The sequence below is a fragment of the Lagopus leucura genome, unplaced genomic scaffold (assembly GCF_019238085.1).
Source record: "Lagopus leucura isolate 7727_CA_CO unplaced genomic scaffold, USGS_WTPT01 Super-Scaffold_100008, whole genome shotgun sequence".
NCBI classification, from domain to species: Eukaryota; Metazoa; Chordata; class Aves; order Galliformes; family Phasianidae; genus Lagopus; species Lagopus leucura.
In genome coordinates this window covers 23,160,909-23,180,606 of record NW_024962265.1, presented here as the reverse complement: position 1 = coordinate 23,180,606, position 19,698 = coordinate 23,160,909, and the positions used below count along the sequence as shown (strand labels likewise).

The following is a 19,698-nucleotide window of genomic DNA, read 5'->3' as shown; positions in this document are numbered from 1 at the left end:
GGTGTTTTGTTGTTGATTTATTTTTAAACAGGAAGACGTCAACACAAAATCCTGTAAATCACACTGTTTCAATTTCTCCTGAATCACAGTAGCCACTTTCTTAGTGGCTTCTCATATATCCTACCGACAATGCAAATAGTGAAGAATATCAGGAAGTCATATTGAGCTTTGAACTGAATTTGGGTAGACTTAGATTTGGCTTTAAGAAGAAATTCTTCACTTTGAGGATAGTGGGACACCGGCACGGGCTGCTCAGATGATCCATTCCCGAAAGTGTTTGAGGCCGGGTTGGTTCAGCCTATGGGCAAACTGACCCAGTGAGCGATGTCCCTGCTCACGGCACGGCTGTTGGGCTACATGATCTTTACAGGTTCCTTACAACAAAACCATTTGACGGTTCTAAGATCTATACTTGTCAAATTTAAGTGCATGCATATTAATACTAAATGTTTAATATAATAAATTGCCGCTTCATCAAAATGATGGACATAAGTTCAGATGAACAAACATAAATAATGCACTTCTATTAAGAGGAAAAGCATCACAGCTTTTCCTATACATCAATACCTATAATAATCTCAACATTATGATTTACATGATTTGCAAGTTGCTGAAAGTTTACTTTAAGTTAATAACAAAACATTTCAAAAGAAAAGGCATCCAGGATATTTTGAAATAAACTTCAGAACTTCATGAAACTTTGCCAAATCACTGGGCATTCACCTGTAATTACAGTCTTCCAGAAATCACAGCGTTGAGCACAGACAGAGAACTGCTAACATTTTAACATACATCTGCTGTTAGCTCCCAGAAATGTTTCCAGGCTCCTGCAGTGGCAAATATACATTAATACTTGCTTGAGCACATTGAAAAACAAAACAAAACAAAACAGAAGAACAACAACAAAAAACCCTAAGAAAGAAACAGGAACAGAACAGAGCACGCTCCATCCCAGACATAACATCCATGGTCCTTTTCTTTAGGGCCACTTTTAAGCTTTGAGAAGCATGAGACCGGTGTGACTTAGGCAAAGAATACCACTTCATAGAATCATAGAATCACCAAGGTTGGAAAAGACCTAAAAGATCATCCAGTCCAACCGTTCACCTATTCCCAACAGCTCCCACTAAACCATGTCCCTCAACACAACATCCAGTCTTTCCTTGAACACCCCCAGGGTCGGTGACTCCACCACCTCCCTGGGCAGTCCATTCCAGTGCCTGACCACCCTTTCTGAAAAGTAATACCTCCTAATTTCCAGCCTGAATCTCCCCTGCCGTAGCTTGAAGCCATTCCCTCTGGTCCTATCACTGATGACACGAGAGAAGAGGCCGACCCCCAGCTCACTACAACCTCCCTTCAGGAAGTTATAGAGAGCAACAAGATCCTCCCCTGAGCCTCCTCTTCTCCAGGCTGAACATTCCCAGCTCCTTCAGCCTCTCCTCATATGGCCTGTGTTCCAGACCCCTCACCAGCTTTGTTGCCCTCCTTTGAACACGTTCCAGGGCCTCAATGTCTTTCTTGCAGTGAGGGGCCCAAAACTGGACACAGTACTCGAGGTGCAGCCTCACGAGTGCTGAATATAGGGGAACAATCACCTCTCTGCTCCTGCTTGCAACACTGTTTCTGATGCAAGCCAGGATGCCATTGGCCTTCTTGGCCACCTGGGCACACTGTCGGCTCATGTTCAGCCGAGCATCAATCAATACCCCCAGGTCCATTTCCTCTACACAGTCCTCCAGCCACACCGCCCCAAGCCTGTAGCGTCGCCTGGGGTTGTTGTGGCCGAAGTGCAGGACCCGGCATTTGGCCTTGTTGAAACACATTCCACTTCCATACTTGTCTGCATAAAGGAGAACCTTAAAGTGGAAAGAGAGCAGCAGGCTGGAACACAATCACCTGTACAATATCTAAAACACAGTTTCAAATGGGTACAAATGTTTTTGTGCAGAAGGAAGTGCCGCGTTCACCTATTATCCTTGCTGGCATTCTTTAGAGTAAAAATCATCAATTTTCTGAGGAAATAAAGTGTTTTCTGTATAACATTGTCTGAGGCATACCTATTCCATCTTACTCTAAGAGATCTCTGATGTAAAAACAGCTAATTTGTGAATGCTGGAGCCAGATGATTAGCCAATGTGGCAGAACCTTTGGGCACACCTAAGACCAGAACTTCAGGTATGTGAATGAAATACATCGTAAAAACGTCGGTGTTTTTTGACTCCATGAGGCCCTGCTTCCACAGCAACAGCAGAGTACTGACATCCTGCTTTGTCCACTTTCTGTTGTCACACAGCACCCACTCACTGGTCCTGGGAAAGCTCCCTGTAGGACAGCACTGATAAGAAACTGAGGGAGAGACACAAACTACTTTCTTTTCTTAAACAATTTTTCAGCAGGATCCACCCCACAATTTCCTTCACAGGGCAGCTGACAAACAGTTGTGCCAAGGCATGTTGAACTGCAGTAGCAAATTAGGGAGAAGAGATTAGAAAGGAGAGAATCAGAATACTTCAAGCTAAAAACAAAACAATCCCTGACGGAAATAACGATGGATTTGTATAATCATAATATTTTTGCACTGTATTCCTTTAGCTTATGATAGCTCTGTCCCTTTGCACTTCACCAATAAACAGGAGAAACAGAAATAGTAAAACCAGAAAATTCTCTTACATCTTTCAGCATTGAGTTTAATGTCATAACAGCTCATAGCAATACCAGGATATCTGCTTTTGATGGCACTCGTTATCTGGGGAATGTGCAGCCTGATGTCACATGGGTCATTAATCCTTTAAAGTAGTCTCTGCATAATTTGGTGTCTGTGCTAGAACAGCATTAGCAGTGTCTGTCATTAACTTCAATTGCACAGCAATATATAGAGAAAATAATATTTGAAATGTCTACTTGCAAACAATTAACTGAATGTATTTTCAAACAGAAGATTTTCAAAACCAGAAAAATATGCATCCACTATAGCAGGTAATCACAACTGCTGTATCTTGAGAGGTGCTATATGAATTTATAAGCTGTCAGCCTTTTTCTCCTGCACATCAACTAGTTTTTTAATTACAGAACTGAGATTAAAAATATCTAACTGTACATTAAGATGCCTGTAGGAAATTACAGTTTTGCAGCATATGCCGCCGTTTTGTAAAATTATTACTTAAGACAAATCCTCCAATAGAAAACTGGAGAACTGCTAATGAAATGGAGGTAAACATATCTAAAAACAGATAAAAACCAACAACTTTATATGGTTAATTAATTAAATTCTCTATTGCAGTAGGGTAAAAGACAGAATTACAACAGCTTTCAAATCCAGCCCAGTGAGAACAACATATTTATACACAAATTTTAAATCCTTACACAAGATTTGAAGCAAGGAGGGAGACTAAAATAAGACTGCAGCTACCACTTACAGAACAGGAGCCTGAAGTTCTCTGTGGACAAGGCTAGCCTATAGTTGTATGCTACATAAAGGACAGAGCACAAATTTACATTCATAAAAACAAAGCAGACCTGAGAAACTTCAGAAAGGAAAATGATCAAAGGTTCAGGATGGCTTCTCTATGATGGAAGGCCAAGCAGAAATAGGACTCTCTGGTATAAAACAGAGACAGCCGTGGAAATTCATGTTAGAGGTCTGCATGCTGAAAAGACAAGTAGCAATCCTCCTGTGGCGTACAGAGGGGAGTTCTGGTGGAACACAAATTATTCTCAGTGAGATCAGATAAGCACTGGAACGAGTTGCTGAGGGAGAATATATAGCCCATCAATGCTATCAATGAGAGATTTCCAGGGTTAGATTGGACAAGTCACTGAGCAGCCTGATCCTCATTAATCCTGCTTGAAGAGTGAATAAAGTGATCTCTCAAAGCAGCTTCCAACTTAGCTTATTCCAATTCCCTGTTGTTTAAACATGAATACAAGGGAGCAAGCAAGACCTTCAAACAATATCTGCCTTACTGTGGAACTAAAGCAAAAGGCAGAACAAAAGAAAAAAAACAATCCCAAATAAGATCAAGTAAAATATAAGCAACAAATAAGCCCAATGAGAAAAAAATCAAAAATTAATCACACAGTATAAACTACATTGTTAACTTTTTTTCCAGTAATAATCTAAATTGATATTAATTGCACACATTTCCTGAAACAAGTTTTCATAATCATAGCAGAATATGTAAGCAATAGCACTATTAAGGCTAACACTGCAATTTGTACCCAACACATTTCAGGGTCTCCTCTTCATTTATCTGCCAAGATAAAAGCTCAGCAAGTCCAACTCTTCCATGCAGCAACTGGTGATAAACATCAAAAATGGGACTGCATGTCCTACACTGCTGTGGAACAATGGAACTGAATTAAGGCTGCTCCAGAACCCTTATACAAAATTTCCTTCCTTTCAAGAGCATTTGTTCCTCTGATTAATTTCCTTTTCCACATACACTAAAATTGTTTCAGCAGATGTTGATAGGTTCATACTAATATCTTCTTCTGACATATGTAATAGGAAGTGGCAAGAAGTCTTCTAATGCTAACTAGCACAGGAGGCAGTAAAAGCTTATTTTACATGTTACATTAAAGAGAGGTAAACTCTGGTTTCTAAACAAAATTGAAAAGATAACAGACTTCTGAAAGGAGGAAAGTGGTTGAAACAACATATTTATAAGTCTTATTCGGTGGTACTGTTGTCTTGAAAAGATTTGTTGGAACTACTTGTTTAAGCAAAATAGAATTATCAATGAATATATACTCATTAGAAAGTATGTTATGCTATGGTTAATTAAGAATGAAGGCATGGAGGCTTTTTTATGCAGGCATAAGTGAATGTTTTCAAAGTATCAGAGGAGCTACTCTGAAATATGAATTATGAGATACATAAAATATTTTGCAGAGCAAACTTAAAATGTAAATGCAGATGTCACTGCCTACTGAAGAATGAGTATCCTGCTGTCTGATTTTTGTCAACGACTACTTACATGGTGCTCAGCTACTCCATAGAACTTAACTATGACAGTAAGAAACCTTAGCTTCCTTTCTTCATCACTGTGATACTCATATTTATGCAAAGTCTAAAAGTAAGTTACATTTTAACAAATTGAATTTTATGTTAAAAGCATTTGAAGGATGTATTCAATCTGTTTTCAGTAGTAAATCAAATACTATAAGAGAAGAATTTGCGTGTAAACTTTTAGGATGTTAATGAGGCTGAAAAAATGGAAACTCTCTTGATGATGATCTAACAGGCTGCTACTTCAAAAAGGGTGAAAACATTAAAAGGAATTGAGAAATGTCAAAATTAAGGTTAAATAAAATCAACATATAGGTTGTTTATGGTCTAATGGACCGATAGAACTTCTTCATACTATAAAAAAACAAAAAAAAAGCTCTCCACAGATCACTGATCAGAATACAAAAGAATATAAGACAAGAAGTGTTAAAGAAAACAGACCTTGTCAGTCATTTTTAATATAAGGCATACATAACCTTAAGAAGCATTGAAAACTACCTTATAGCAGTGTTGCATGACAGCCAAAGCCTGTCTAATCACAGCCACGCAAATGTATCAGAGAAACTCTCCACCATGAATGAGAATGTATCAAAGTGGAGATATAGTCGTTTTTCAAGAAAAGTTAACCAGAGCATAAGCCACTGCAACATCAGTAACAGCCAGAAGTTGCACTATTCTCTCATTCACAACAGTTCACAGGACTTCCTGAAAATGTATAACTTGCAAAGAGTCTCTTTCTGTCAGAATCACATAGTTTGAAATCTAAGCTTGTTTTTAGGTGTTTTTTTTTTTTCTTAACTCTGAAAATTCATGAATATACGTTGTTTTATGAGGCCATCCTTAGTAATCTCCATTCAAGAAGATACACAAAAACATCACTTTAAGGCACACAAAGTCAGATCTTACCTAGAAGCTGATGAGAACAGCAAAGCAAAATTTCTCAGTTTCATGGCAAACAGTCATATACTAAAGTAGCTCACAAAAAGCTGTACAACTCCTTCCTTTCTTCTGCACTCAGAAGTGGACTTAATAAAGTTACAATTTTTTTAAACAATATCAGTTCTTTCTGAAGTCTCTCTGTGTACAGGAGGACAGACATTTAATTAACAGTTAAACAATCTTAGCCTTACAGTATAGCAGACAGCGCTAAAGAATTACACAGCAAAGATCAAGCCTGACTCCATAAGAAAAGAATTTCACCTAATATCACCAATTTATTATTATCCCAGTATTGCTAAGTAGCACAACAGACTTCCCCTTTCCCACATTACCTGACAAAAACCTCCAGGAAATATAATAGAGGTAAAGACAGGATAGATTGAAATACGCTTTCAAATCTTCTTCTCTAGTTTTCCCCTTTAGAGTCATAAAAACTCTCATTTTTAGGATGGGGAAAAAAAAAAAAAAAAAAAAAAAAAAGATCTAAAAAATATAAAGGCCATATATTCCAAAGCTAAGATCAGTTACTAACAGACCAGTACTAACAGAGAAAAAAAAATATATAGTGAACATAAAAGATTCTTAACTTTTTATAAATGTTAAAGGTGAAACTCAGGCCTTGTACAGAGCTCCTACACAAGGAAGAAGAAAAAGCTCAAATCATGTACAACATATGGCTTTAATTGAGAATAATCATCCAGATGTTCTACATAAAGATGACATTAGGCCAATTTTACGACGGCTTTGTTGTCTGATGCTTAAACATTTGAAAGTTATAGCCACTATTTTGTAAGGATGTATCACGGTTCTACACTGTGATTATTTAACCACCCAGATGTTTGTTATTTCTGAAAATAATACAGATTTTCATCCTGGTAGAATCTTGAAGAGAATTAAATTTTCTGGTTACTTTAAACAAATGCTTTGTCTAGACCTCTTCACAGATTCAACTTTACAGTTCAAATTCATGCAACTCAATTCATAATTCTCTGCCTGGAAATCTGACAGTCATTTTTCAGAAGTACTAAAGAAACTCCATGTCTAGCAAAAAGGACACTTTAACTTCCACACATAGGTTAAATGCTTTTGCAGTTCAGCCACAGGCAGAATGTACTGAAGATTTAACAAAAACTGTAAACATAAATAAATCAATCTGCAATTCTTTTTCCATTGACAGAATGTGGGCTTTCATATTTTCAAATTATCAAAATCTCCTACAGTAATATGGGATAACATTTTAGCTGCTATATGAATACCAGACTAATTAATGAAGAAGTCAGGAAATAGTGTGCTTACTATCTCAACAATAAGGAATTATTTGAGACACAAGCAGAGAATTCAGAGCTTTCAAATGATTTCCAGTATTCATTTTGAAAGGAAAATTTTGAGTGTAATATAAAATACTCCTTGGAGATAATATATTCTTGCTACTGTTCTTGGAGGAGAAGAGACTGACTGAATGAATATATCTAGCTAAATATACTTACTTTCTAGAATGGAACACTGAAGTAAACAGAATCCTCATCTGCATTCTGGATGTCATGGCCCTTATAAGAACTTCACAGCACATTTCAAGATCGTACTCTCTTCACAGATACCATTACTTTAAAATTATCAATTTTACAATTGCCATATAGCAGTTTACATTTCCACATTAACTAGCTAGAATTGTATTCTGCTATTTCGTAGAGAACTCTCTATACTCGCTGTTGCTCTGTTTTCTCAAATTTTCCATTTATCTGAACAAATGGAATGCTGGCTGTTGTAACAAAGCACGCACAAAGTGCTTGCAGCACTCTGCCGGAGCTGCTAGGACAGATGTCTTTCTGGGAGAACGACCCACTGCTCAGAACATCACCTAAACACAGCAGGAAAGAGAAAGGCATGGGGACATTGACTGAAACAAAACATGAGTCACTGTTACGTAAATATTTCTGAATATTTGAAAATGACACCAGTCAAATCTCTTATTACTAATATCAGAAATACTTTTATAAACTTAATTCAAAAGAACCAAGAACAGACCTCAATCTTCAAAAATCAGAAGAAGCAATAAAATAGGATGCGTGAGATGCACAAAAAAGGGAAAGCAGCATTCTGTATAGGTTGTACCTCAGTGCCACCATCAACAAAATGAACTGCACTATTTATCATTCCTTAACTAAAAATAGAAAGTTACAGGTAATATAACAGTATGTATAGGATGCCCTAGTTACATTTCTGGTTGTCAGCAGCATGAGTAATGATGGCAACCAGATAAAACACTTCATGGAAGTCACTGTAACAATGAAGTCACAGCTGCATTATTTATAAAGATCACAGAAACCAAGAAATAGTTGCAGTAACACGCTGCTAGAGTATTTAGCATTATTTTCACAAATACTGCGTGCATATCTACTAGAGTAGTTTAAGATGGATTACACAAGAAGATCAAATGGGAGTAGGAGGAATCAAGTAGGAAAGGAAATGCAACTACATCCGTAGTTACATTTCTGACAACAACAAAAATATTCAGATCTTATGTCAAAAACTAAAAGAGAATATAATCAGTTTAAGAGTCACTGCTGAAAGGAAAGTTTCCAGCAATTTCACAGTAGTTTCATACCACTGGTCTCCTATTAAGAAAGTCTGGAATAAAGGCATTTCCATGAGCAGTGAAGTTTAAGCTTGGCAATCAACACATATAAAGGAGTGTTCAAATATACTTTACCAAATGTTTTGTTTTGTTCAGTACTTCCTACCTCCCTTTGGCAAATAACAAATAACTAATAGAAGAAGTAATGCAACTCTAATAAGAGCTTACTTTGTCAACAGCTTCAAGAGGAGGCCTTTTTAGGCATCAAAAATATAGAATCTCTCAAAGCTAATCAGCTAAGGAACTGCAGCTGCTACATTTCCAACTTCTATTGGAAGTTTTCTATTCTATTCTTGGTTCCCTTCGAAATAAAATAGGGCTGTTAAGGAAAATCTGCTTGATACCTTTATTGTGAAAAGAAAGGCCTTCACTATTGATCATCTACACTGACTTCCAGAGCTATTAATATAGAAAACCACTAGATATAAGAAAAACAAATTGATGGGCAATCAAAATCCTTTACATCTTATCTATGACATAAGTTATTAATACATAAAGTCAATCCACCAATACTATAAATAATGTCTCTAAACTGTTCTAACAGCCTCTGGCAATGTCAAGAATAAGATATAAGGATGTCCTTTTTAAGCAACAACAAAAAACAAACACAAACAAAGACATTTTAGAAGACAACATTTTACACATTACCTGAACTAGTGTTAGAATTTGCTATCTCCAGAAGTATGGATTGCTTTCTTTAAAGTAGCCATAGCAAAGCCATTTTCAGTCATGGAGTCCTCACTGGGGCCTTGCAGTACCTGAGAGCAGCTTATAAACGGGAGGGAGACCAATTTTTTTTTACATGGGAAGATAATGACAGGACAAGGGGGAACAGATGTAAAAGAGGGGAAATTTAGGTTAAATGTTATGGGGAAATTCTTCATTCATAGTGCGGTTAGACACAGGAATGTTTCCCAGAAAAGCCATGGATGCCCCATACTTGGAGGCATTCAAGGCCAGGTTGGATGGGGCCTTGATCTGCTGGTTGGTAACCCTACCCACAGCACAAACTAGATGAAGTAGATGATCTTTAAGATCCCTTCTAACATAAGCCGTTCTATGATTTTATGACTTAGTAGAAAAGCACAATTTTCAAAAAATGTTTGGCAGTAAAGCAATGTAACTAAACATGTCAAGTAGCTTTATAAAAAATAAATTTAGCTGACATAAGACAAACTGAAAAAGATACAAGACAGAACCCATGATTAAAGAAAGAAAGATGTAAATACCCTTTTAGGTTGTCTCTAACAACGCTGTTTAAATACATGAACAAAGAGCATGCTGCATTATTTTAAAACTTTAAATGAGCCACAAATAAAGAAAACACTCTATATGAAGCACTGAAAATAATTTCATCTATTAACCTACCTGAAGTTTATTCATACTTCATAGTTCCCTTAATATCAATTTGAAATTGCTTGTGATAATAAAATAATACTTTAATTATGGTTGCTAATTAAAAGTTACGATCAGATGAGTAAGGACACAAACTGCAAATCATCAGCTCCTAAACATTAGCTAAAAACTAATTTTTTGCAAAGAAATTCAAACATACAAAAACAACAGAACAAACAAGACATTACCTAACTTCTCTTTCAGAGTTGACTTCTGCCACCAAGACCTATGATTGCCATCACACTGTCTACAACAGTAACCTTTGTTACATATAGTTTAACATCTTCTGCTCCTCCTTCTGGCTAATTACCACTTTTCAAAGACACCTGCTATAAAACAGTCTGTCTTACTGCTGCCAGAAACCCCTAAAGCTGCCTTCTGTGTGCTTGTAGCTCTATTCTTTGGTATGGGAGAACAATGAGATTCTTACAGAAGTTTTAAATTCACAACTCAGCAGAATTACTGCAAGTAAGGTTCTCAATAATTTATAGGCAGCATAGCTTTCCTTGACAGATCACACACTGTAAATGTAATTTTTACAGTCTACTTGTGAATGACCAAACTCTACATAGCTTAATTCCCCTTTTTCCTGACAGCCGTCAGACTTCTTCCTCTCCAACCCTGAAATTCAATCTAGAAGCATTAGACCTTAGAGTAAAGCTCTTGTTGGCTTTCTGTTTGGGATAAAAAACTTTAAACACAACTAACAATTCTATTTTAACATTTAAATTACAGTGTAGAAGCAAAAAGAAGTATCATACCATCAGAAAATGCATAACATAACAACATAAAAAGGATTCAAAAGCTCTACCTGGCAAAACAAAAAAACCTTGATTAAAACCTCTGTATGCAATAGGCAAATTCTGTGTTGGCCAAGTAAAGGAAGATCTTTTACCAGATAGAACTTACCAGGAAGCAGACAGGTCAAGTTATGTAAGCACAGCTTGCAAGTTTCTACAGCTCCCCTTCCAAAACTGCTTATTATTTAGCTGAGGTTTATGTTTTTCCTATTTATTTTATTTTTCCTTCCCCCTAGGAATAGCTCATTCATCAATGGCATGCAGAGCCATGCATGAGCATGCAAACATCCTGCATAATTAAAATATCAAATTTTCATTATCAATCTAGGTTATCTTCTAAAAAAAAAGTTGGTGGTCTTCTGTCATGATAAACAGAATGTGATACAGTGAGATTTTTTAAAATATTGCTTGATATTTAGGCATGATATTGCATGCCTAAATTATAGCAAGTGTAGTACAGAAATATTTACACACGATAATTCTATCAAAATATCTGATATTTTCATTGAGATTAAAGTAGAGCTACGTGTTTCACTCCTTAATCAATTCCAGCCTTTCACAATACTCAGCTCAAGACTTGAAATCAAACTAGCTTGAGCACAAAATGTGTTCTGCTCTCCGGGGAGAAAGACTCCAGAAGAGCATTTTACAACGACCCATCTGGCAGTTTTACAAGCAAGGTTCATATGTCTTAAATTCAATCACAATTGTAGAATGTGTTGGGGTATTTCTGTTTTTAAAAAATGAATACAGGGATATATGAATGTGTTTTGTTTGATCTAGACCCAACAGTATGTACTTTCTACTACACTTATACAAGATGACACAGGCATGCAGAGGTATCCAATGACTGCCTAAATCAGCAGGCAGTGCAGCACAACAGGAACAAGTACATACAGCAATACAATTGGTGCTAAGGGTGCCTACACTCCATGCATTTGGAAGGTTTTAGTTTGGACCATCTCTGGTCTCATTGTGTGGAAGAAGATTATGGGTGCTTCTAACATAGACTTTTTGATTTAAGTTTCATCCAAAAGAAGATGACAGTCTGAGGGTAGTCTGCGAGGCAAATCAAAGTCGGAGACAGGGAGGAGCATGTCTCCAAAAGTACACTCTTGATCTTAATACTAAGGTACATTCATCCAAGTAACTCTTTCACAGAGATATGCATATATATACGCACACACATCTGAGTACACACATGCAAAACTGGCCTAAAAATGAGTAAGCGCAAGGTCCCACACCTGGGTCAGAGCAATCCCAAGCACAGACACAGGTTGTGTGGAGAATGGCTTGAGAGCAGCCCTGAGGAGAAGGATTTGCAGGTATCAGTTGATGAAAGGCTCAACACGAGCCAGCAGTGAGCACTTACAGCCCAGAAGGCCAACTACATTCTAGTTTGCATCAAGAGAAGTGTGACCAGCAGGAAGAGGGAGGTGATTCTGCCTCTCTACTCTGCTTTCATGAGACCCCACTTGAAGTACCGTGTCCAGTTCTGGGGCCCCCAACGCAACAAGGACATAGAGCTGTTGGAGTGGGTCCAGAGGAGGGCCATGAAGATGATCAGAGGGCTGGAGCACCTTCCCTATGAGGACAGACTGAGAGAGTTGGGGCTTTTCAGACTAGAGAAGACTCTACAGAAACCTTATAGCAGCATTCCAGTACCTGAAGGGGGCTTAAAAGAAAACTGGGAAGGGACTTTTCATGAAGGCATGTAGCAACAGGACAAGGGGAAATGCTTTTAAATTGGAAGAAGGTAGATTTAGAGTAGATAATAGGAAGAAATTCTTCACTGTGACAGTAGTGAGACACTGGAACAAGTTACCCAGTGAGGTTGTGGATGCCACCTCCCCAAAGGTGCTCAAGGCCGGGCTGGATGGGGCTTTCAGCAACCTGGTCTGCAAGGAGGTGTCCCTGCCTATAGCAGGAGGTTGGAACTAGGTGATCTGAAGGGTCTCTTCCAACCCAAACCATTCTATGATTCTATGACTTATAATGAACACCAACCCCTACAAAAGAGCGTTCAGTTTGAGAGGTATTTATTTTATTTCGCATTTTAATATAAAAGGGAGCAAAGTTTTCAAGTAATGTTGGATTATACCATAATAGCCTTGGAAATTAAATTATTTGTATTTTCTTTACAGCTTGTTATTCATTTACAAAATAATCTAACCACTACAAAACAAATAATCCTTTTAAAAGGGATTAAAACATTTTTTATTGAGCTTTTCTTAAAACTAGCAAATTTCTCATGAAGTTGAATGCTGATATCAGTCTTAGTGGGTCTTAAATGATTAATAGCAGAGTTGGAACCTGAAAACTGGCATCCAATGTACTATTTATAACCAACATTAAAGAAACATTTTGTAATCCACGCAGAGAGCAAAATGCACTCAATATTCACTATATCTGTTAAAAGCTCTTTATCCTTAATTTAAAACCTTGTCTTTTTAGGCTGTAAGCTTTTTAAAGTAAAGCTAATAAACAAGTCCTACAATGGGAAGCGTGGCAGATGAATGTTACTAACACTACATGAGTCAATCTTTTAATTATATTCAGAGCTATCAGTTCTTTTGTCATCAGTCAAGATTACTTCATTTTAATGCCAGGAATTTTCCAGGAGAGATATTTTCAATAGGTACATAAGTACTATTTACTGCACAAAGTGCACAAATGCTCGGTTAAACCCTACAAAATGAGTACATATAAGGGTATGTACTTTTAACAATGACGTATTTATACTTCAGCGATCACAGAGAAGAATCTGAGATGACAGCCATAAGGATGAACACTTACTTTCTATCAGATTAAAATATCTGGCTCTTCAGTCTTCGAAAAAGATCAGGAACATATAAAATGACCTAATAAGTGTATACATAAGAGCAATTAAAAACTGTCAATAAAATCACTAAGACGACAGCTCCCTAGTATGTGGCTTGAAAATCAGGTTCTGACCCATCAAAAAAATTAGGCTTCGAAACAGCCTTGCACTGGGATTAGAAAACCAAACACAAATCAGAAAAACAAACCTGCTCCCACAGTGCCCTAGCTTTTCAAAAAAAGATCTCAATCAGCTTTTGAAATAGTAACATAAGAGGTCATTTCCATTTCCTCGTGGCTGTAAGGATACATGAAGCAGGTTACATTTTGACAGATGAGCATATGAAGTCACTATCAAATTCAAAACGACTCCAAAGGGATTATCTTGTTATTTACCTCTTAAAAAGATCTATATCTGGCTATCTGGTAGCTTATTTTGTAGGTTGCTTAGAGGCTTCAGCCACTAATACTGCTGACCTGTGGTAACTGATTCGCAAGAAGCCAGAAGATCCCCAAGTATCATATTCCAAGATATCAGGATACAGTTCCTCAGCAGGTACAATTTCCAAGTTTCTCAGTACTGGTATAGTTAACCAGGCAAACTGCCTGGCAGAATGAGTTCCATGTGGATTTTATTTAGAGGATTTTACTAGAAAAATACATGGATCGAGGTGCACAAGAATGAGACAAAAAAACCCCAAATCACCAAGAAAAAAATCCCACCACTTTTCAATATGTCTATGGCATAGATGAAATGAAGCAGTTTTTATGCTGACCTGTATTGGTCAGCTAAAAATGCCGTACACATACTGACACACTACTCATTTCAGCAGGTGTATGGGAATCCAATGTAGACTTCCTTTCCTTTGCCACACCATGGAGGATTTTTAGTGTTTATTCTCATTCAGTATGTATTTTTATTTTATTTTTTAATTTAATTGAGTCTTAAAACATCCACTCTTTGGTATGCAGTGCAGTAGCTTGACCATGAACCTGTATTTAAGAAATTTTTCTGAATGTTTCATTCACATTCATGCAAAATTAAGAGAGTCAAAAAAAAACCCCAAACAAAAAACAGATTCCAAGTGAGGCTGTGCACATTGCTCCCCCTTTTACAGAATCTTAGCTGGTAGTCAGAGAAAATAAAAGGTCCTTGTCTGGGCAAATGAGATGTGAAATTGTAAAATGGCTACATGAAAAGGCAATACATTTCAATGTACTTATATACCTGAAAGCCAAACACATGACTTCAAAGTGCAGTAATCCCCCAGAATCATATTGATTTCACCATCTTATTTTCACTACAAAATGAAAAATGTATTTTACAGTAAAGAGGTTTTATACTTATAAAATGTTTAGTTATTAATGCAGGTGCATCACTGACAAATTCTTTAAAGCTCACTTTGCATAATGATGTCAAGTCATCACAAAACAAACTAAAAACTGAATAAAAATGCACTTACAATTGTTACTGTGACATTACCAATGAAAAATATTTGCACATTGCCTGAGAATGATTACATGTACTACTAATCTTTTGCATTAATGTATTTTGATACATTGAGTTTTTGCTTTAAGAAACTTTAAAGGGTAAAATTTGTCTGTATCCGACTGTGAAGCTGCAAATATTTTCAGACCATGTAAGATTGTTTTCCCCAAAAACCTGCAGCCTGTTTAGCAGCTCTATTTAAGTTGATCCAGAACAGAATAAAATTTGGATTTGTTACAGCCAGAAAAATGTATCATCTTATTAAAATACAGTTTTGTTTGTACATCACCAGTCAACTTTCAGACTGAAACCTGCCAAAATAGAAATCAAACCCATGTGCATAGCACAGGAAAAAAAAAAAAAAAAAAAAAAAAAAAAAAAAAAAAAAAAAAAAAAAAGATTAAAATCAAATCAAATACCCATGAGTGCTGTCAGAATATCACATAATTTGCTTTTTTTAAAAAAAGAAAATAAAAGAAAAATGGAAATTTCCCTAGTTGGACATAACCATTCTATTTTGTTCCTTCTTCCATCTTACAGAAAACAAATACATTCTCCTTTGAAGTTACTCCTCCATCTTGCAAATAATAGATTCTACAGTATAACAGAAAGTAAAAAGCAAGTCATTTTGCCATTTTTGTACTTCTTTCTCTGAAACTTTGTGGGCATTTTACAACAAAATTACATAGAGTTACTGAATGACAATTATTAAACAAGAACATATTTGCTATTATTGAGATTTAGTCAATCTATAACTTAAACACCAGAATTTATTCTTCCACTAATAACACTCTATGCCAAGTACAAAGGAAGTGACAAAAGAGAATGTTAAAAATAAAACCAAACAAGCAGTCACAATAACCCAGCAACTCACCCGCAAAGCTTCAATTACAAGGTCTCGTGCTTCCAGTTCTCCTTCCATTATACTCAAAAGCATCCGCAACTCCGGCTTGCTCAAGTTATCCACATCAAACTCTCTTTTCTGGAAGAAACAAAACACTGATGAATACACTAAATAAAGGACTGCAGTGGCTAATGCAGATCCAAAATACAGATACATCAGCATCCTAATTACGGGTTCCTCTAACATCCATGACCATCAAAAGTTGAGGTGGCGTTTCGTGTAGCTACAAAGTCAGAGTAAGTCACAGGGACCTTCTATTTAAGATGAAATTAAAAGCCCAGTGGTGTGATACTGCTTCAAATCCTCTACTGTTGGAAGAAATTGATCATTCTAAGTGTCCTGAATGATAGGGGTGAAATGTTTAAAAAAAAATAACTTAGTGACAGTGCATAGCATCATAAAGGTTGGAAAAGACCTTCAAGATCATCTAGTCCAACCGTCAGCCATCACCCTATGCCCACTAAAACATGTCCCTCAGTGCCACACCTGCACATTCTGTGAATCTCCCGGGATGGTGACTCCAGCACCTCCTGGGACAACATGCTCCAATGCCTCACCACTCTTTCTGAGAAGAAATTTTTCCTAATATTCAACCTGAACCTCCCCTGGCACAACTTGGGGTTATTACCTCTCATCCTACTGCTGTTACAAAGGAGAAGATGCCGATCCCCATATCGACACAGCCTCCTATGTAGAGAACAATGAGGTCTTCCCTGAGCCTTCTCCAGCCTCAGGAATCCCAGTTCCCTCAGCTGCTCTCCATAAGTTCCTGTACAACCTCACAGTGACAGAATTGTTTCAGCAGACCTGAAACAGCACACCAGGAATGAAGGCAAGAGAGAGTGGCAGTCTTTTATGGAGAGGAACAGAGGGGATGCTATTATTACCTACAAACCACAAAGGTAGGACATGAGTCTGCTCACCAAGCCGCACAATGCCAACAGAAAGGACTGCTTAGTAAATTTAGAAGGGCATCATTTTAAAGGAGAGAAAACATTCCACATGCCAGACCCGGTTGAGAAGCATGATCAGTAGCACATTATTCACTGAAAGGGAACAGTAAAGTTCTTGCTGTGATGTAGATGTGTCTTCTAGCAAAGCCCTGAGATAAAGACACATATCTGTCTTCAATATGAGTTAACCAGTTGCCAAATTAGCTGAACCGCTTATCTGGACATACTACCTGTTTTCCCTGAAGGATGAAATCAAACGTAAGAGCTCAGTTACCCTGGCACTTGACTTTCTCTCAGGAAAATCCAATAAAAATTAAAGTACCATTTCTTCTGTCTCAAGGCAAGAGGAGAGCAGAAGAGTTGTTCTTCCCTCAGGTTAGAAGGTCATGGATCATAACTTCCCAAAAGCTATAACTATATTAGATTTACTCTGAGTTCCACTTTTTACTTTGCAGTTCAAACAGGTGCACAAATGGCTAGTGAGAGCCACACGCCAGAATATTAGCTGGACATACTCATTTATTGTTATTATTTCATTTAGTGGACTAAGCTTCCTCGTCTATTTGAACAACATGGGGCAACAAAGAGGACCAATGATTTCTATTCATCACAACTATTTCTGGGACATGGCCATCCACTCCAACCAATATTTCTGAACTGAACAGTAATTACCTTTTATTTTTCCTACCTGGGTCAACTACTGCTCTAAACCAAAAGATACCTCTTATCCTACATGTCAATGAATCATTGAACATAATCTGTCTCTGAAGGCTTTTTCATAACATGGGCTAAAACTTCTCTCAATTCTACACTTCGTTCACCATCTATGGATGTGTATGTGCAAAGTTACTTTTAGTAACTAGATCTTCCTTACAAAATCTTGTGTAAGTGGACTGCATTTTGCCTCACAGGCTGCAGCATATCTCATTCCCAATCCTTCTAACCATTAAATTTAATTCAGTCAGATAGCAGGACCCACTTATGCACCCTTCTTCTACGAACTACTTTATAATGTCTAAAAGCTCAAGGGCAGTAACTGATTTATTCATATAATTTCCCTCTAGAGAGAAAAAACTGCCTCCATTTCTCAAACGGAAAGCTGATGCAGAGATATCAAGTACTTTTGTCCCAACCACAGAAAGCAGCGTCAAACAGTAACAGTCTGACATCTCCATTCAGTGGCTTCCCCTTCTAAAATCTCATTCCCTCATCTGTCAAGAAGAGATGCCCAGCACTTCTGCTTGGCATGGCCAAAGTGAAATGGTGCACAAGGTCAAGAAACATCATCCTACTCTTCTAAATCAGTAAATCCAGCTTGTCAGGAGGTAAAAGCTCTTTGTCAAAGGACCGACTGTACATCACAGGTGAAACTTTTCATTTCTAAATCTCCTACAAGACATAAATGAAAATACTCTTCTATTCATTACAAACCAGAGGCACAATTCAACAGGTGAAGTAACCATGAGATTTTTTTTTTTTTTAACTAAGCATCTGATCAAAGCAATTAAAGTAAATTTTACTGAAGTACATACTTCAAACTAGAGCATATGAAAAAACATCAACAGCAAGTAATTCAGAGTGCTCTCTAGCAATTTAAAGTCAGATAAAAATAAACACCAAAATGCTAATGGAAAGACATATCAATGACATATACAGCTCAGTTTTCATATTTTTCATTTTGAAAACTTGAAATAAGAACGAGCAAAACCACTTCATAAATGAACAGCTCTAGCAGATCACACTAAAAGCCCACTTAGCCTGTTTTCAAAAGCAGCCAATAATGGGTGCCTTGAATTCACTACCAGAACAGGACAAGCACATAATGATGCTTCCCAGAAACACTCTCCCAACCACCAGCAGTTTTCATCTTACGTACTTTCTGAGCTATAAACCATAATTCTGCATGTAGTAGTCTTTGATGAACATACATCACGTGAATCTGTCCCTTTGCTTTTTGAATCTTCGTGTAATTTCAGAATCCATAACATTCTGCAACTCAGCTATACATTGTGTGAAGAATCATGACCTTTGCTGTCAATCTGCCCCATTAGCTACTTTTGTTTGGTGTGTTCCATGTATTAAACCTACATATAGCATATGATGAAATAGAACTATGCTTCCTCAAAGACATCTCCTGGGGACCAAGCATGGCAGGCTTGCTTGAAGTTCTCATCCAGAAGAATTGCTGGCCTTACTTTTAGTGAAAATTGTTGTTTAGTTCCAGAAAAATAATCTCCCTCACATCTTCCAGTGGAGCAGTAGCTCTTACATCTCCAGAAAATAAGACTCCATTAGTAGCACATGGCTTATGTGTCATCTGGGGTTTTGCTACAATAGGTCTGGTAGAGTGCCAAGCTGTAACAATTTCACCAACGATTTAAGAACTACGTAACCAAGCCATCCTCCACATCGGTTTTACAACATAGATATATGAATATGTTGCCCCAGGGTGAAATTCGGCATACGCTACCAGAACACAGGAGGTATTTTTTCACTCCTTCTTTTGGATTTTAAAATGTCTGGTTTATTTGATTTATAAAGTAACTGAATAAGACTGCCTCAAAAACTTCATGCTATTTTTCAGATCAGCTTTGTAAGGGGTTTGTGTTGTCTGGCAGCAAGCACAATGACAGTAGACAAAACAGCTAATTAGCAAAAACTCATTTAAATTCCTACATATGCACCACAAAAAACAAACAGACAAACAAACAAAACAAAACAAAACAAAAAAACACTATATATATATATATAT

General features: G+C 37.1%; 1 protein-coding gene across 1 annotated transcript in view; it reads right to left on the bottom strand.

Moving 5' to 3' along the window:
• Positions 1-19,698, bottom strand: part of CTTNBP2 (cortactin binding protein 2) — a 74,233-nt gene that overhangs the window by 47,793 nt on the left and 6,742 nt on the right. The window contains 1 exon segment of the mRNA XM_042872307.1: positions 15,964-16,071. Coding sequence (XP_042728241.1) covers positions 15,964-16,071 — 108 coding nt within the window.